Source organism: Melopsittacus undulatus, chromosome 1, assembly GCF_012275295.1.
Source record: "Melopsittacus undulatus isolate bMelUnd1 chromosome 1, bMelUnd1.mat.Z, whole genome shotgun sequence".
In the NCBI taxonomy this organism is placed as follows: Eukaryota; Metazoa; Chordata; class Aves; order Psittaciformes; family Psittaculidae; genus Melopsittacus; species Melopsittacus undulatus.
In genome coordinates this window covers 98,647,116-98,667,723 of record NC_047527.1, presented here as the reverse complement: position 1 = coordinate 98,667,723, position 20,608 = coordinate 98,647,116, and the positions used below count along the sequence as shown (strand labels likewise).

General features: G+C 39.5%; 1 protein-coding gene across 1 annotated transcript in view; it reads right to left on the bottom strand.

Annotated features, from left to right (window-relative positions):
• Positions 1–12,510: 12,510 nt before the first annotated feature.
• Positions 12,511–20,608, bottom strand: part of MYL3 (myosin light chain 3) — a 35,722-nt gene continuing 27,624 nt past the window's right edge. Inside the window, exons 4-7 of the mRNA XM_005143972.3 lie at positions 19,878–20,051; positions 17,884–17,961; positions 16,295–16,330; positions 12,511–12,745 (exon numbers count right to left, since the gene is read on the bottom strand). Of these exons, the coding sequence (XP_005144029.1) occupies positions 16,302–16,330; positions 17,884–17,961; positions 19,878–20,051 (281 nt within the window). The 3' untranslated portion in view covers positions 12,511–12,745; positions 16,295–16,301. The remainder of the gene's footprint in view (positions 12,746–16,294; positions 16,331–17,883; positions 17,962–19,877; positions 20,052–20,608) is intronic.

Sequence of the window (20,608 nt, the reverse complement as noted above, 5' to 3'; positions counted from 1 at the left end):
TAGTAAAACTAAGGAATAATTTTGCTCTACAATAGCTTCCCTGTGTGCATTGAAATGGCCTAATATACTTTCGTGCCTGAATTTAGTGGTTTAAGAGTAGATATATAACTATGAGGCTTTCTTTTCCCCTTTTTCTTTTTTCCTGGTCCTCCAACCATGATGTCAAAGTAAGGGAAAATATTTTGTAAAAAACCAAATTAACAAACCACAAGAAATCCATATGGCATTTCCCCCATCCTCCCCAATGTCTAACTCCTGCAGTTGTAAAGTCCAAAGTATACTTTTTCTCCACAGATACATCCCTCTATGGACATCAGTACCACAGACCTTAAACCAAAGCTGACGGCAGAAGCAGAGAAGGCAGCAAAGACTTCTTTCAGAATGAACTACCTATAAAGTGGCTTGAGTGTCCCATCCATTCAAAGGGTAAGGGACAACAGCACAGGGAGATCCAGTGAGGGAAGGCCAAGGTAAAGCGTTCACCACAACCCAAAAGATATCATTCCAGACTTCTAATGTGAGGCTTTGCTTCCCAGAAAATAGCTGGACATTGTGTGCTGATGGGATATAAAGAATTACTATTTTGTTTTCCTTTGCTTCTGTGTAAAACCTTTACTTTACTTTGTTAAATTGCCTTTATCTTGACCCATGAGTTTTCTGTTGTATTTTATTCCCCTGTCCTGCTGAGAAGGGGGATTGATAGATGCAGATAGATGCATCTGGTGACCAGCCATGGCCAATCCACCGCAACTGTGCAAAGCCTGACTGTGTCTACTTGATGACATGGTTTGGTGTGCCCATTGCAGGGGGGTTGGAACTAGATGATCTTGAGGTCCTTTCCAACCCTAACTATTCTGTGATTCTATGATTTTATGTTTCTATGAGTTGCTCATAGGTACCAGCTGGCTTTTATTTGATTCCTACAAAACCCTACCTTCCCCAGGGTGCACAAACCCAGTTCCCTCATCTTCTCCTCATAGGATGGGTGCTACACATCTCAAACATCATGGTGGCCCTCTACCGACCTTGCTCCATTTTGTCAGTGGTTTTGCTGCAACTGGGGCCCAAAACTGGGTGTGTTACTCTAGATGTGGTCTAAATTTTGATCCAAACTAACAGCTTATCATCACTCCTTCTTTCACTTGACAGATACATGTCCCACACACCAATTTTTTTTTCCAGAAAATACAAGAAACTGAAGCCAAAAATTACTTGGTATGACTTTAGATACCTGAGATATAGATGTCTAATTAAAAATATTTCATTGGTTCCTTTCTTTCTACAGGTCCCTACCCTGCAACATCCTGAGCTGCATCTGGGTATCTCTTAGGATAAGATGAATCCAGTTTAAACAGATCACTTTTAGCTGTGTAACGTTGCTAATTACAAACCTTACTCATAGTATCCCAAAAATAATTTACCCATGTCAAATAATTTTAAGCTACGGCTAGTGTTTAAAAAAAGCAAATTAAAATAGAAGAGTTATTTCTGGAGAGAGGCCAAAAGAGACTGAGAAAGAACTGGCATACTCAGAGGTTTTTCAGAGGTCAGGTAGGTGAGCACTGGGTGGCCAAGGGCTGTGGAAAGGTCTTAGCAGCAAGAAGAGGTTCAGCAAATGAGTTCAGTGACCATCTCAGCTGTGTTGCTCTGCCTCACTCGTGGTAACAAAGCTGAGAGAAGAAAGGACAACATGGTGCAATGGCAACAAGATGGACTCCCATATCATCTCTCCCTCCATTGTCTCAAGTCACGCCAAGAATGTGGTCAGGTAGGCAGCACTACCACAAATTGAGGGGAAAGAAGTCTAAGAGGTCAGCATGAGCTAGCTGTAAATGACTTTTTGCTGCTACCTGTGGCTTTCTGCAACAGAGATCTACACCAGCTGCCAAAACCACCTGGCTTTTTGGGGGAAAAATAAGCCCACATTAAGCTCTTAAATAGCTGCAGATGGTGAATGGAGCCCTGGTGTCTGTAGCATCAACACATACAGCTGAGTCAGACTCCCTTCTTCCTCCTTACAGTTAGAAGAGGGGAATGGGGATTTTAGGGAATGATTTATCCAATTTACCTTCCATGAAAACTTTAGGACAAAAAGAACCACACTCCAGATTATTAAATGTATTGAAGGCATCTCTGTTGACAATAAAAGGAATTCAGCTTGGGTGGAAATGTTGACTCTTAGTCACATAAATCCCACAGCAAACATTTCATGGCAGCTATTATATACTGCTGTCCTACAGGAATCTGTCCAAGGACATTTATTCTGTGCTTTGCCATCCTGTAGCAGATATGAGAAATGAAATCTGCAGAGCATTAGAAGATATTATTCTCAGAAATTGCCACCTTTGAGTGAGGAGAGATTCATTCCCATGCACATGGTAGGCACAGGAGCATCTCAGCAAGTCCTCATTACACCTCTGTGATTCAGCCAATTGTTTGCAATGTGCTGATTACAGTCACTGTCCACATCTGTCATTGTATAAAGGAATATAGTCAGGCACCATAAAGAAATTATCATGCCCCCTAAATCAACCCCCATCCTAGAGAAACTCAGAGATAAGCACACTTGAAAAGAATGTGGCAAGGGAGGACAGGAATACAAACTGGCTTTCAGCTGCATAAAGTTGGCCGGTTTCCGTCTGACTTTCAGCAATATATGCCCTTCAAGAAAGCCAGTAAGAAATCACCAGTTTCAATAGTACCAATTTGCACTTGCAGCTAAGTCAATAACTGTGTATCTTTGGATTTATATTTATATCAGTGACATGAGACCTTCAGAAGTCTCCACAGGTAGGAAGGGACTCTTACAGTAACTGATTCCTGACCCTACTCCACATAACTACTCAATTCATGTTTAATTCAGGCAAGTTTGTAATTCAAATACTCTCTCTGTCTGCATGCAGAAGTCAGAAAACATCCCTCTTGACCAAATTCCTGTGTCAAAGTCAGGATCCCCACAATTACAAATCAAGCTCCACCAGCCCAGCCAGCTGCACCTACTGCTTGGAAATGATGGAGACAGAGGGAAGGCCAAAAGGGACTTTAGCTGTGGGAAAGGTGAGAGATGATCCTTTCATGTGTGTCTTGGGTACTGTGGATGTGCCTGTCAAGCCTGCACAGTAACCTGGCAAGCTAGGCATAAAGTCTTGTCTGTAGGAGATAACACATTGGCACATGTCTTTATGCCACTGGAGCCCTGCACAGTTGGAGCTTTCAAAGGTTTTTGCACTGGGGAATATTTCCTGGGTAAAAAGAAGGCCAGAGGTAAGACTGGGATTGCAAGAAGTCCCTGTAAGTCTGAAATATTTGTCCATCCTTGGGGAAACTTTGTGCTTGTCTGTCTGGTCATATCCCCACATCCTTTTCCTTATTATATTTTCATCTTTTTTGTTTGTTTTGCTCCTGGAGCAGTTTGTGAAAGAGGTCACCCGCTGAGGAGGGCAAGGAGGGAAGGAAAGAAGGAGAAGAAAAGTCTGTCTTCTATTTTTGCAACCTCCAGGCAGGCCCGTCCCCAGCTTTGCAAAAACACCCCAGCCAAAATAGAGACAACATATATTTAATGGTGGCAATGGGGAGGGGGTGGTAGAGTATTTTGGGTGTCTTCAGGACCTGTTGTCTTTGGCTATGTCGCCCTGTCTCTAGACACTTCCTGTCTTTCTGAGGTTTTGTTAGTTTATAGAGTATCTGTGTCGGACTTGAGGTTCACCCGGGAAACTGGTTCTTGCTGTAGTCAGCAAAAGTGAAGAGAATGGAGAAAAAGACAGTCTCAGGCTCTCTGCCCAACAACCCACCTCCCTGTGAAGCCTCCAGAGCAATGTTTCCCCAGAGCAGTTTCTGGAACAGATTTGTTCTTATGGATTGCAGGGAAGTTATTTCTACCACTTTGTTTTAAAGAGTTTTCCAACCTTAAACATGCAGACATCCTGGAGACCCAGCTCCCCTCTTTCTACCACACACCTCCTCTTTGGCAAGAGGGAAGCCTGAAATTTCCCTTTCACATTGCAAGGCAGCATTTTGTCCTTCATTATAGCTCAGCCAGCACGGGGCCAGACCAAGTATTTGTGAAATGGAAAAGGAGATCTGAGGTGGAGATCATGTTTTACTAAACACCGTGGCTGGGCTGAATGTTTCCTATAACCTGGTCTGCCATACTGTTTCAGACATCACATCTTACGCATTCTGTACCTGAACTGGCTCTACTGTCTCTCACCAACCTTAGCCTGTAAGCAAGACTATGCCACACATTAACAGGCTGTCATTCCTGCCTCTGTATATGTAAAGGGAGACACAGACCATTGTACTATGACTATCCAGACTCAGGTACCTACATAGAAATACATATAGTCAGGCATACCTGTCAAATCCCCTCGCTTCCCAAATATATTTTCACTCATGGATGGGAACCAGACACAGACATAGGAACACGCTGATGGGGATTACAGGCAAAATCAGTTGCAAAGCCATATGTAGTCATCTACATATGAGCATCTAACTCAGATAAATACAAGATGTGTGTGTACTGGTATCTGAAATAGATGTTCCTACATACTCTCCTCTTACTGGTAATGGTTAAAAATGGATTCTCTAGACAAGTGAAAGATAAGTTCATTGAAGAGAAATCTTTGCTGCAGTGCTCGAGCTAGAAATAGTGATGAGAAACTGGTTCCCCAAAGATGCTCATCAAGGAATCCCATTTCATTTTCAGCTATCACAGGATGGCAGTCAATGCAGCCAGCAAGTGAAACCTTCAACAAATTAATGTGGGAAAGGTCTGCCATAGGGTGACGTGTACCTGGTACAATCCCTTCCTTCCCACAGGGAAATGTCAGCAATGTCATCTCCATTTCCTTGGGACATTATTTTTGAGAACAAAGCATGTTCTGCCTTTGATTACATTCTGTACGCTGCACCTTTTCCTTGTGGGTTTTATGAGCAAGAGCAGCTCATTAGATCTCTGAGGTGATCTTAGTTAAAGCTGCTCTACACAAAAAAAGTATGGCTCAAATTATCCAGGTGTGTACCCATAAACTGTGTCCATATTTTCATCCTGAGAGAACTTTATTTAGCTTTCTAGATGGCTACTGTATTTTAAGCTCTGTCTGGGAGCAGCATGAAATTGCCCACCCAGCACAGGGCACAGCTTTGCCTCCCACAAATTTGTATTCCATGAAGCAAGTCAAACCTTGAAACCTCTTAAAACAGTATTTTTTTACTTCTACTAGAAATATAAACCAGTCCCCAGGCACATAATTTCAATTATTTCCTGGGATTTTACATTTCAAATCTTTGCTTTTATGGCAAATTCGGTATTGGAGCCAAATTTGGCATCTTGATATTGTTTCTTCATTATTTATTAATATTCATCCGATTACATATTTTTTGAATGCTTGCGTACATAAAATCAAGGTCTGGACAGTAGTCAGTATTTCTTCAGTATTTACCTTGAGTTTGAAACAGACTCCAGCTTTGGCCTTTGAAAGTATCGCTTTAATCCATCAGCCCTGTTCTAAATAGCAGCAATGGGAAGGTAGCTCCAATGTGTATAGGCCAGTGCCCTACAGCAGATTCCCCTAGGTTCATGAACCCATTTATCATTAGCAATATATCATTAGCTATGGACAAAAAAAAAATCTTTTAACAGAAACAGTCTATTTCTTTAGGGTGAGGAGAACTTCAGTGTGATCTCGGGCAATCTATGATTCCCTGAGCAGCCACAGCTGTGAGGCCAACTATTCTTCTCCTAGGACCCTCATGTGAGCTGATGAAAGAGGGACTGGCTATGAGTTTGCAACATGGGTGTCACACTAGTAACAGTCTTTATTAATACTGGTCCTATCTGATATTGCATATTCTTAAGAATGCTGTGCTGCAGAGGTATCATTACATACATATTGCTGCTCCGCCTGTGTCTACTGCTGTCTTTATTGGCACTGCTGAGAATAAAGTCACTGCATTTGTAAAGTGAACTAAAAGCATCAAGACATGATGCCAGATGCATCATCCCCTCTGTGCACATGGCCAAAGATATTACCATTTCCTAAATTCACTATCTTTATGCTTAACCTAGATGCTATTCAAGTCTGAAATGCTGCATATCTCAGTTAAAGCAGGCTTATAATATGGGAGCTTTGATTAGGCAGCTTCACCAATGTGCAAAGACTACACCAATAAAAGATAAGTGGTCTTGCTTGTGTAATCATCCTTGCAGGTTCTGCTGCAGAGCTGCAGCAGATAGCACTCACATCTTTTCATGCTACTGAACAACATATATAAAGGGAGAAACAAGCATAAACATAGTCCAGCTCATGGTTTCAATCAGTTCCCTTTAGTCCAGTGGTTGTGTTCACTCTGAAGGGTAAAATTCTGCATAGATATCACCTGCAGCAAGTGTGAAAACTGATCCCACCACTGTCTGCAGGGTACACAGAAGCAACAGGCTCTGGTGCCTAAGGTATAGTATCCCCTAAGGGATGGCATCAGAGAGTTTAGGAACAGAACAAATGTTCTCTGGGAATGCCTCTAAACAGGGACTTTGGGCATGTGTTTGGAGATTATGCTGTTTCCAGCCTTTTGTGGCTGCATTTGTTTAGGTGATGAAGTGCTGGTGCAACCAACATACCCACACTTTGCTGCTGAGCAGAACGTGACAATGTGAGTCAGCCGTAATGTGAATGCAGCAGAGGTGAAAAGTGTCAGAAAGAAAAACTCCGTCTTATGGGGATGTTGAAAACTTTTTCCAGACTAGAATTCACTCCCACTCTCCAAAAAAGCAATGTGAAATTATTCTGCCCTATTTCATTTACAATCTGGACCCAGAAAGTCTTGGAAATTCAGGTTCTACTTTGAAGAATTTTCCTCTTCAGTTTTTCATCCCATTTCTGCACACCTTATTCTTGCTTAAAATTGTATTTTTTCTGTCAGTTCCTTACTTTTTTGTTCGATGCTAGTGTGAATCACTGTGTGTACATATATAAATATTCATTTTGATGAAAACAATGGTTTTGAAAGAAACTAGACTGTTGGCATATTGAGGCAATTGTCTTGTGTTTTGATCAAGCACAGCGTAATCCCAGTCAATGGCTGCAATCCTTGGCAAGAACAGTGATGATTAGGGATTTATAAATTAATACCTATTAATGATGAATAATAGTGCCTCTGTTCCTTCTGTGCCTTGCTCATCCTGCTTGTGATACTGAGATGTGTTAATGCAATATTTTGTATTTGTTAGCTGCCTCCCACATGCATGCATCAGCCTTCTCTTTCCATTTTCTTTTTTTATATGTATGAAACTACATTTGCTGGGCAGTAAAAGAAGGTCCCTCATGGGTCTTTGTGGAATTTTTCATTGCTGAATCAGAGAAAAGAAATTAATCTTCCAAGAGGACTTGACAGATGCAGAGTTATCTGCAGTCCACTGCTGGTTTTTGCTGTGTCATGTCCTTCCACTCCAACCTGCTGCCTTTGGTGCCTGTGTCAGCGTGTGTGTCCCAAATTACGCAACCTGAAGGAAACTTTTGGGATCTCCTTAGTCCAACTCTACGATTGCTTCAGCAATTCAGGGACATGAAGGTACGTTTGCCTGCACATGGTTTATTAATATAGTATCACTACTGCTGATGCTTCAGAAATACTAGAAAAAACTAGAAACTTCATTCCAGAAATTTCAAACCACATCTTGAAAGATTCGGTGTGAGTCTGTGTTATCTATGTGTCTGTGCTTGTTCTTATGCACCCATTGATTCTTCCTGGTAAAAACAGAAGCACATCTTCAAATGCCAGTACTGTCCCAAATGACATACATTTACTTCAATTCAGTATAGGTCTGTCTGTACATATATATACTTTTTTCCTTCATTTCTCCTGTCTTCTTTCTTTGGCATGCATCGTAACTCTCCTGTGACACTTTTATTACAGGAAAATGAAGGAATTCGCAGAACAGCTAGCTCAGAAACACAAGCACTTTTGGATTTATAAATGAAAACATTCATTTTGCTGTTCTGCTGGGCTTTTGACATATTTCAACAACTTCACCAGGTAAATGGGAGAAGAAAGATAGATGGACACAGGCTGCTTAAGGAACTTTAGGGAATCCAAAGAATTTCTGTGTTAAATAAAGCTGGGAAAAAATAACTATGCTAAATCACAAGGTGTCTGGTGAATTCATAGCTCACATTGACAACATTGGGCAATGTGGTTACATCTCTGCGTGAATGCTCATATATGCATTTAAGATCAGTATCATATAATCAGATATTAATTCTACTAGTAAATAGGAACTCACAGATATTTTCACATCATTACTCCTCTGAAAACACTACTGTTACAATCAGACAAGACACTTTTTTATCTTGGTGTTGCTTTATCTTGGAGGGGTGGGGAAAGTGGTGAAGTGGTATGCAGGGAAGGTGTATGAAGTGTCAGTCTCTGTGAGAAAATTACGAGTTGAATAAGATTAATCTCATTTTAAACAGGACTTGCAGATGATACAACAACAACAGATGAGCAACAGCTAGAGCATGGTGCAACAATCTAGAGCTTTGCAAATGACAAGGCACACCATTGCTAAGGCCGCTTAATTGAGCCTAAATAACCTATTCCTGAAGCAGTTGTTTAAGGTCATCTTATTCTTAATGTAGGGAAAAACAGTATTTATAAGGGGCAATTAATCTCATCATAAGAGCTAAAGCTATAAAAAATCAAATGAGTCAGATAAGAAAAATAAATCCTGAAACCAGTTCTGGGAAAAACTTCAGATTCTGTAGGGAAAGGCATGTAGAGGATATTCATGCTTAAGATCAGGTATAATTTTGACACCAAGTTTGGCTGAAAAAAATCATTCTACTCACAGAGGAAAATGTTGGTAATGTAAATATGTTTTGTTTCAAAATTATGCAGGATCCATCTTGACTTTTCACTCCAAAGCAGTAATTAATTAGTTGAGGTTAAGAAACAGCTTTTAGAGTAATGAATAAGTGAAAAAAATGAGCTGGAACATACCACTAGGGGACAAAGTATTTTTAATTGACCTCCAGATTAAATTACTGATGTGCTTACTTGTTTGTTTGCTTGTGGGCATCACTGAAAAAGATATTAAACTATTCATTTTCCTTTTGGCTTCTGGATAAAAAAAAATCATGCTTCACCCCCTGCTCTAATCCAGACTTGGATGGGTTTAAGGAGAGGGCAATGAAATGCCAGCCAATGTCCTTGCTCCATCTGAAACCCCTTCTGCATGGCTGGGTGTTGCAATGCAATTTACTGTTGGAATGTACTATGTAATTCTGGCAAGAAGTCAATAGACTCAAACTCCTCAAGTAACCAAAGCATGGTACTAAGAAATCATTGGAGCAGGCAGAGGCCCAGACAGCCAGTCCATTAGCAGCTTAACCACAGCAGATGTAAAGTCACCAACAAAACTCTCTATGGAGTCTCCCAAAGAGCCAGATGCTAGTGCTATAAAAAGACCTTCAAGAAGCTTGGCATGTTTCCTGCCCACATTTTTTTTAATACATATTCTCTAGATAAGAGGTTGTTTTTTTCTTTTTTTTTTTTTATTTTATGTATATTTGGGGCCAGAGGTAAGTGGGTGGAGGAGGAAAAGGGAAGAAGTAAATATTGCTTATTTATTCCACTTTGCTTGTGAGTGAATTATGTTTGTGAGTGCTTATGATAACAATATTCAGCTATAGGATCTCCTGAGACATGGAAAGCAGTAGGCACAATTCCAGCCTGCTCCCACACACATCTTTTCTTATGCACCTTGGACTGACCTATAGATCCTTCCTCAAAGAGCTCTGTCAATGCACTTGGGGTGAAACACCAGCTGTTTTATTCTCTTCTCCTTCACTGGTTCATATTGCCCCATGGGTCACTCTTTGGCAGTCCTCTTGCCTTGCGCTCCTGGCTGATGCACATCAGCTCAGGTGGTTGTGCTTGGCCTTTGTTGGTCTTTCCTTTTTATGTTGCTCCATCAAAGGACTTGCTTGCTTACTTGCAGCACTACCAGCCCTTCAAGTTTTGCTGAAATAGCTGTGAACCCTGTGTAAGTCCCAGCTGCTGGATTCGTGTGATAAGGGTGTTTCAACTGTGTTTTTAGTAACAGCAGCAACAAAAACAGTAACAAAACCAATAAACTGCATGGTACAGATACAATCTGTGTTGATAAGATAAGCACTGAAGCCTAGGACAGATGGAGATACCAGCTTTACAGATATCTGCACTTAGATGGGTCAATGCCACCCACATGCCAAGGTGAAAGGTTCATCTGCATCTGTGGATGAAGACAGATGTTGTTTGGGAAATGCATAGTAAAATATTCTGCAAGATTTAGATATAATACCTCAAGGTGACCACTTACTGGGAGTCTGAGTGGCATTGAAGAGGTGACTTTGTGTTTAGCAGTTGAGGAAGAAAGCAGCTGATGTGCATCTGGAGAGATTAGAGTTTCTCCTCCACCTGAGCTGTATCTGACACAGTAACTAAATGTCTCTGAAAACAAGTCAGAACAAGAATCTTGCTTTGATTTTGATGGAAATTTGGACATGTTTGGCTCTAGAGTAGACCATGTGGGACTCACTGTGTAGTGGCAATAGCCCAATTTAGAGACGAACTTTGGTGATAGAACAACAGGGGATGGAGGAGAAAAAGGTAGTCAGATCATAGGTGCTAGTAAAGTGTTTCTGTAGTAAGCCCTCACAGTGCTTCTCAGCTGTATGAGCCCTAGAGCACAAGGATTCTTTAAACTAGAGATATTTTTGTAACAGCAGTGTAGAAGACAGGAGACATTCCCAAGTGGTTCATTGCACCAGCAGGAAAAGGAGAAAGAACTGCATTTGTCTACTACATCTTTGGTTCAAAACAATATTAAGCTATCACTGGGGAAAAAAACATCTATTTACAAGACAGTGAAGGCAAAATGCCTATGAAATGGTTTTTGCTCCACAGCAAACTAGGCCCTAAGAAAGCACAGGAGCCAATGTTGAGAAAGGAAGTGAATACCCACAAAAGCTGCTCTCAGGAGGAAACAGATCACTAGTAGTGACTATTTTAGAGAATCCCAGAAAGTTTTGGGTTGGAAGGGACCTTAAAGCTCATCCAGTTCCAACCCCCTGTCATGGCCAGGATCACCTTCCACTAGACCACACAACCTTGGCCCAACCGAGCCTTGATCGCATATTTCTGGTGTCCATCTCTGGTACACTGGAGCAGACCTAGTTGATAATCCCATGGCCTTATAAATGGCCTGTTCAATGCATGGTTCCATCTGGGACTAATGCTTTGGAGGTGTTTCATTCACAGTGATTCATGGTGACTTTTTCTTTTTGCTACTTACTTTCACCTTTGTATACAGTTAACCCAGGCTGGATATAAAACATTCTGGTCATTATCACCATCTTTCTAATCCTCCCTTTGCACTAGCTTTTAAATTGCTTTTAGCATTTTATTATTATTGCCATCAGCTTAATTCTGCAGTTAACTCTCTAACTGTTGGGGTTTTTTTTATTGTGGCTATTCAATGCTACACGTTGTTACAGTGCATTGGGAAATTAAATATTCATGTAATTTGACAGTTTGTGTTCTCTCATTCATCACATTCTTCTCTGTGAGGATGACCTCTTCAGTCATTGTGATGCAGTTTGTATCCTGGTATTCCAGTGTTACACTGATTATCTTTTCTCCATTAAGTTTCCAAGTTGCCTGTTTTAACAATATCTCTTACTGGTCTTACATATTCAGAATTTTTGATATTTACTAACAAGCTGTACTAGCCTATAGCTTCTCTTTTTTCCACCCCAAAGGATATATATTTTTCTTTATTTTTACTTTTAAATTTATTATTCCCCAGAAAATGAGCCAACTTAATTTGTGTGCTTTTTCATGCTTCTCAACCCTCCTTTTCCTCTACAGATGTTTTTTCCAAAAAGCATTTATTTCCCATTTCCCCTTCCCTTACACAGACATAGAAACAATGATGAAATAAAGTGACAATCACGTGTTTTACTGAGAAAGCTATAGGACCAAGATACAAATATTAGAACAATTTCCAGACTTTTTACTTGTTTCATAGGTCAGACTGTTGGAATGAGAAGTAATCCTCATGGAGAAGAGATGCATTTTAGGAAACGTGGTGTACACCTCTGTTTTGCTGTGGTATCTTCCAAAGCTGAGAAACATGTGAACAAGGTTGTATTCATTGCTGATTGCTGTGAATTCTACTTTTACTGTTACTCTAAAGTTTAAGAGTTTCCTTGTATACATGAGATTTATACAACTGGTTTAGTTTCTTTTCTCCCTTACTCTTTTTCAGCATTTATTTTTTAACAAATAAATGACAAAAATGAAAGTCACTTTATTTTTGAAGGAAGAGTGGAGGGATATGGTTAAATGACAAATTACTTTTCTTATTATTTACTTAGTCATGAAAAAGGTGCTCTTTTTTTCTCCCCTTTCTTAACAGTTTTCTATTGCTGTTAGTCTTCTATATCAGAAAGAAATTACAACGCCCAGGTATTCAGAGTTCAAATTCCAGTCTTTTCAGTTTCTTAAGTTTATTGAATCTCCACAGAGGCCACCCTTTTCCCATGAAGAAACAAGGCAAAACAAACAAAAAAACATTTATCCAAACAACTTTAGGAACAGCATATTTTGTAGCTCTGTAATGAGAATCCAGACTGAAAAATGAGAAGACATTCCATAACATTGAAATCCAAGGCCAGCATCTGGGTTTCTCAGCTCCTATCTTGTCCTAAAAATAATTATTTTTAAGTATTAGAGGAAGAAAGAAGAAACAAATAATGCCATCAGGAATCAGCCTCTGTTGTCCTCATGCATCTGTGCTCAGCTTATTGGCAGCAAGGCCTGCAGCTAGGTTTCTCTGCACTAGGTAGATGCCAACTGATATCTAAGAGCAATCACACAATGTGACAAAATATCCATAGTCACATTGGATATGCCAAGAGTGTAAGATTCAACCCCAGAGTGTTACACTCAATGTGTAAATGACAGACCAAACATGGGAAGCAATGACCTGGAGAGATAGTATAGCTATGTCAGGGTAAAGAATCATCTTTCCAGAAAAAGTCCAGTTTCTTCGCTCTTGGGCAGTTACTCCTACTTCTGTTATCCCTCTATTATCGGTAGTCAGTTTTCCATCAGCAACATTTGAGCACAGAGATTTCTCTTAGTTAATGTTTAGATTTTAGGCAGGATTCTGTTGCTGAACAATAAGCCTCTGATGCAATTTGAGATCCCCAGGGCATGCAGAACATTCCCATACAAATGGTAAATATGTTATAATGTTCATGCAAGATTTGTCCTTCTTAACATTGGCAGCTGGACTCATTGTATCCATGTCCCTTCTTTGGATGAGGTGAATCACTCTGAATATTGCATCTAACTGGACCTTCTTTAGGTCTGGAAACATAGATACCTTGCTTTCATGCACATACTTGTAGGCATATTAATCTGATCTGAGCCAAGGAAGACTATGTCAGCCAGTCAAATACTGATGGCATATTCTAGGATTTCACCTAGAGTCACATGAGTTCAAGCCACAGGACTTAATTTGCTTCCCCACTCCTCAATACCTAAAGATACCTGAGATATACCAGAGTAATGCCGGCTGCCAGAAAGCAGTAGTCTGCCATGGGCTCTGGTCCCATCTGTGAGGCCATGGGTACATGAGACACCTGGAGCATCTCAGACAAACCATGAACCTACATATGGGACATGAAATTGAGCCTCTGTGAATAGTCGATAGTGTAACAGTATCGACTGTCTCTCCAGCAGTACTACTCTACTACTTAAGATTATATGATTAAAGGTAAATAAGGTAGTATTGTAACACAAGGTTTGTATTAAGGAAGAATCTGAACAATTCTGACAATATCCAGCTTGCTCCCAGAGATTCTCTTTTCCAACATTTTTGACTATTTGATCCTATTAATGAATCTGCACCCAAGAGACAGGCCATGAGATAAGCTTGACTCTGCTCATCACACATTGTCACGTAGCAGGGGGACAGTTGTGTGCATTGCCTTTACAGGGGGTCCATGTAATCCACTGTACATATCTCACAGCCCTGCTTCACAGTGCAGTGGTTATTATATCACAAGTACAGTAGAGTGCTTTTTTAGTTATGTGAGAAAGCTTAATGTGTCCTGCTGCCCATGTCTTTCCTGCTGAGTAGTGTAAGGAGTAAATATGTAGCCAATCTGGGAGTGTTTTCTGCAGCAATATCTACTGTGAAGGAAGACTAGATGGCTATAATCCTGCAGAACACTTGTCCTGGGAGGTCTGCAGAAAACAGTGGAACAGTCACTGAAGATGTAATTGGTTACTCTGTATTAGAACTAGTATGTAGCACCTGGGGACAAGCCAGTGGAGAGCCTGCATATATGAAAAGCCAGTACAGAGTGATCACTTTAACTATTCTTGGAAATGAAAAAAAAAAAAAAAGACATTACATTGGATTACAGCTTACATTGAGTTACAGCTCTAGCTTTCCTTGAGCATACAGCAATGGCCAAGAAACATGAGCCACTACTTTATTTTTGGACTCAGATCCAGATTCCCACTGAGTTAAAATCCAGTGTTTTGGGATTTGTTTGTTATATGCTCTATGGCAAAGGGCCATCACCCTTTCAAGGGTAAAGACTTAATCTGTCTTTTCTTTAACATGCCAACAGCAACACAGCAGGGAGTGAAAGATGCCACTATTGAATGATGCCCATCATGGCTCATTGGCAGATCAGTGGCACACTGGTTCTCTGTGTGTCAGGACCTCTCAGCTCTCTTTCCAAAGTATTATAATCAAAGAAACTCTTCCTGCCCCGTCTGCTCCAGCTCCCAGCCCTCTGCCTGCTCTTCAGCTTACCACTGCTCACTTCTTTGGTGGCTGACGTTGCTCCAAGTGACAAGGACTTTTGGTACCACGATGGGAATTTTCAGTGGCAGTGGGTTTAAGATGGGATTAAAGATTGAAAACATCTCTAAACAACAAATGAGAATAATGGTAGGTGTGGGATTACCCACTGTGGCTGTGGGCCAGTCCAGATCTTTGGAATGGAAAACTGGAAGCCAGTGTTGAAAAGCTGAGTGTATGTTTAGAGAAAATAAATTCCTTTAAGAAAGAAAACTGAACAATAATAAGAAAAGAAGCTCATGTTTTTTAGCCAGTTTACATTTTGTTCAATTATGTTCAATTATGTCTGGGAACAAAAGTCCCCAAAACCTGGATGTGACTTCAACTTAACTCCGTCCCTGGGATGCCACTGAACATAGTAAAAGCCACCACACAACAAAAAGGTCTTGGTGGGCTGGATAATGTCAGCTACAAAAGAAAAACAAAGCTAGGCCTGGTCAGGGCATAATAAAAAAAATAAACTAAAGTAGAACAAAACAAAACAAAATGAAACAAAAGAAACCCACAAGCAAACAAAATCCAAACCAACAAGAACAAATTTGAAAGAAACCACTGCTTTTTCCAATTTATCAGATACTTTGCAAAATAGATGGAGTTGGTTAATTCTCAGGTCAACCCTTCCCCAGTAGCTGAACAGAGATAAATAATGGTGAATGCCAGTTCTAAATAGCAGGCACCTTTTCCAGGAACACAAAAATAAACAATAACTAGTAAATACTGGAAAAAAAAATCAGCTTGTTTGCAATGGGAAGGCAGAGATAACCTTACTGGTACTGTGGTTTGGAGAACATTACTGAATAATGCCAGAAGATGTGCTGGGCAAAGCTCATGTCTTTTCCTGGAAAACCAACCAATTTGCTGGATTATATTGAGAGCCAGATTTATGGAAGGCAAATAAGTGTAGGTTCAGTGACATAAACATGCATTATTCCTTCTTATCTATTTTTCCTTGCAGTTTTTGCCCATTTATTCTCTAGTCAGCTCAGCTCTACCTCCTTCCTTTCTAGAAGTGTAAGAGCAGAGATTTGTAAGTGGACATGAAAAATATGCATCCTTTGAAGTTTCCAGTCAACCGTAAGGGAATGAGCAGCTTGTTCTTTGGAAAGCAAATCTTTTTAGAATATAAAATGTTGGACTTCTAAATTAAAGGCATCCAGATTTACCAGATAATTGCAGAATTGCAGAAAAGTCACCGATTTCTGTGCACTTGGTAGGATGAGGATAACATTTCACTCATTCTTGTCCTACCTCCTTGTACAACATGCTGAAAATATTCACTGTCTTTGGTTAATCACTTACACATTCTTCAAACCTATTTGAGATGCCAAACTCAAAACAATAAGCTATGCAAGGAGAATAGAAAAGACTCACCTGGTGTTCAGTTGGCCATGATATGCTTCACAAAAGCTGGAAACAAGAAAGAGAAAGATCACTTATCAATACCTTTGGTTAAACTCAGTAAATTATTGGTTATCTCAGTTTAATTGTTATTTAAATTCACCCTTCTTGCTTCCTCTGTTGCAATGAGAACCACAGCAGTTTGTAAATAAGATTCCAGATGCCAGGTGCTAAATGCCTTGTAAGTCCTTAAGGTAACATATGTACAGTGCAGTGTAGCCAACAGTCTAGGTAGCCAGTGGAAATGAGTGTGCACATCAGTTAATCCATACCTTGCTTAATCCCTTACCCCTGGCTGTCATATGGAACTGGCTTTCCAAAGTATACAGCCATGAGAAACTCTGGGTCCTTATCTTGAAAGGCTTTCAAGACTTTAGCACATTTGTACTAAGTCAGGAGGCAATGAAGTTTCCTCTGGAGTAAACCTCCACTATGAACAGAAGCTCACCAAGTCAGGTATCATGACTATCTCTCTCCAGTGAACTCACATTTACAAAGTATTTAAAAATTGAATCAAGCTTTTGTTTCAGAATGTTTTGGGTTCCATTTTTCTCAATTAAAAAAAAAAGCAAAAAAAAAAAACATTCGTTGTATACAATTATTAAATTCAAAAGGAAAAAAAAAATACATCCTATAGTAAGGAATTTTTTTTCCTAGTAATTTCCCCAGGCTACAAATTTCTCTGAATTCACTATAAATTCATGTCATTTGGGTTGGCTAAATCTATAGATTTCTAACCTATAAAGTAGTTGTAAGAAAAGCTTCCCTGAACTTGGATCCCTGGTATTTGTGAATAGAATGAGACTACCAACCCAAATATTCATAAAAACCTCAATGAATATGACTGATCAGCTAAATCACAAAAGCAATGCAGTGGTCAGTCACCAGTCAACCTTAAGAAGGGCTCAGCTGTATACAAAAGTGCGTGTTCATGATTCCTACTAGAATATTGTGATTTTATAGAACAGCCTGGAGCCTGTAGGCTTGCAAGATGCAGAAAAAGCCATGGTGCATGTACTCATGACTTTATTCTGGCTTTCTAAAATAACAATGAAATAAAATGGAAGGTCTTTGGGAAATATTTTAGGATTCTTAGCACCCAAAAGAGGATGATAAGGATAACAATTTTTGCTGAGTTTTTGAAGGAAAATTCAGTGCTTTTTCTGTGAGGAAGTCTCAAAAGGGATGTGGGATTTTTCATTTGTTTGCTTTTTGAGAGGGCAAGGAACTGTGGAGAAGGTAAAAAAAATAATGGATTTGGTTTTGTTTGTTGTTGGGGTTTTTTTGGTTTTTGTTTTTGGTTTTGTTTTTTTTTTTTGATAAAGGCGAACAAAATAAGAATATACAGCCTCAAAGGGGCCATGGTCATTCAGCTATGGAAAACACAAGTAACCTTCAACAGATCAGGTGTACCAGCTGAATTATAGAATCTAAATTGGTCTAAAATATGGAAAAGCACATATCCTGCTTTAGATCTCCCACAGATTTAAACTTTCTCAGCATATTTGCAGCAAAGCCTTCAAGCACATGATCACTGCCCAGTCTGAAGTGGTTATACTTACCTTCATAGTTGATACAGCCATTGGCATCTTCCTGACCAGCCATAAGCTTATCAACTTCCTCTTCAGTCAACCTCTCACCTGGTGGAAAGCAAAAAGCCTGTTCAGTACCGGGGCCCTTTTTTAAGAATTTATGAAGCATGTTTCAAAGAACTGAAGAACGTAAAAGAGAGTGAGAGAAAAGAGGGTGATTTTTCTCTTCAGTTTAATTTGTGGTGCTGACTGCTAGGAAAGCTACTTTTGTCCTTGCAAACTGAGAAAATTTGATCTGAAACCCAGAAAAACAGATTAAATATGGAAACCCACATGCTATCATGTTTACATACTCAGTCTTCTAAGAATAAGTTTTCTCTAAGTGCCAAATCTTCAAGGCTTTAGTCACATTTTAACCAAGTCTTCACTAAAAGAAACTTTCAGTAGAGTCAGGATCTAGTTTGCCTCTGAGTTTGAGTTTCAGGAAGATTCTAAGATCTAATTTAGGATCTCTGAACTGGATCAGTGATCCTTTCCATTTAGTTTAATTCTCTAAATATTAGGAGCCCATTTGTCTGTAAAGCTTCATTTTGGTTAAGTAGAGATTAACCCAATCCATCCTCTTATTCTGATATTAGCACTAATTTTAGGATGAGCTCAAATGAGTTCCAGAAAGGAAAATGAGAAATCTGAGGGTGATTTCAGCTGAAATCATAAAAATTCAAATAATGAAATGAAAAAAATATAATGAAATTTAAAAAAAAAAAAGTAAAAACTAAACTAAACTAAATTAAAAAAACATCAGGTGTGCCCTGTTATTCACGTTGTTCCACTTTTTCCATCACTGACTTCTGGCACACAGAAACAAGTCCTTAGCTGATGCGAATCTGTGAATGTTCAACTTTTTTCTTTTTTTTTTTTACTTAAACAGAGAAGAATACTAATTTACAAAATATTTGGCTTTGCTTAGGATTTAGTCAGTAGTTAGAGATGCCGCCCAAAACAGAACAATTAATTCTTAAGATTGAAAAACTTCCTAATGGTGAATATCAGACATTGCTGTATTACTGGAAATAGAAGAGTAAGTAAAAAAGTATTTCTTGCAGTATTGTGAAACTTGCAATACTGCCCATACTGTTTTATTTCATCCCAGGTAAGTTTTGATAGAGCATCAATCCTGACCCTGGGGGGGGGTGTGCCATCACTGAATTTGGTCCCCAAACTGATATGATATCGTCAACAATAAAAAAGAAAATAGCATTGCTTTCTTTTCTTATTCCCTGTGCCACTAATAAACATTGATGTGCCATTGAATTAAAACCCCAGGCATAAAAGCTTTAGCTTTCTTGAATTGGTATACCAGGTCACAATCCATCACTGGAACACTTTTGTCTGAATCAAATCTCTTTTGTAAAGTCTCATCCCTTTTTAAAAAAAACAGTGGGCAAACACTACTGAAAAAGCTAATTTTGAGAAATGCTTACTGGATTCAGATGACAGCATGTCAGTGCCTTCTAATCCAAATGGAAATCTGTCATTAAGTTATAGCCAAGATTTCTGCCCTGCACCCATTCTGTTGTCAGCACTCTCTGTGAAATCAAAGCTTCTGAAGTAAAAATTTGAGAGGACAGAGAAATATTGATCCATTCTTTAAAAACAGGGACTTTCAGAGACACTTCTGTTAAACAAATGACTAATAAAAAAGTGCATCCTCTGAAAACTTTTCTTGAAGGTGCAGAAAAATATTGAATAGCATTCCAATGTTTGAATAGTTTTCTGGCGATATAAATATAATATTTATTGGAAAATAACACGAAGGAAGCAAGCAAAGGGCTTCCTTGAGCTGTAGGTCAGTGATATTTATCTTCATTATTAAAGAACATTTTCTTGGTCTTTATACTGAAGACAGTACAAAATTTGAAATCTTGCTCTATCGTTTCTTTCCATAGAGGTTACCCATAACAACACAAGCTCTACAGGAAAAACCTCAGTGATGAAACTGCATAAGGAAAGGTTCACCTTACCCAGTGTAGCCAAGACATGGCGGAGTTCAGCTCCCATTACTGTTCCATTTCCCTCCTTGTCAAACACACGCAGACCCTCCACGAAGTCCTCATAGGTGCCTGTGTCTTTTGTCTTAGCAATATGCTGGAGCATGGGCAAGAAGGTCTCAAAGTCAATCATCTTGGAGTTCATGTCTACAAAGACACAGATGGAAATGACAGTTTTGGTGGACTCTGGGAGAGCTGAGGACTAACCGTGGGGCATCTACCGTGGGTAAGTGATAGCGGTAGAACTATGGGAATAAACACCAGCTAAAGAGAAGAGCATAGAAGTGTATTAAGTGCAGATGGAAGAGTGGATAGAGTAGGAAAGTCTGGCAGAAAGATAAATACTTACCTGCCACTGTTTCACTGACATACCCCAACATATTACAATTGTTGAATGAGGGCTTAATTGACAATTCCACCCCAGTGGAAGGAAAGGACAGAGAAGTAATTTACAAAATGCTCAAATGTAGATATGGTTTGAGAGATTTCCTTTGCTCTGAAGAGTTATCCAGTGTATGGTCAATGTTGAATGGAGATATTGCTACCCTCATTACAGACCTTCTAATGTACATTTTTGAAGAACAAGCTGTGCCCTTACAATCAATCCCTCTTTTCTTTTTAGATGTCTTCAAAATGTCTGCATTTTTAGTAAACACACATGACTGCCTGCTATCAAAGCAATTTTAAAAGGCTAAAACACATTG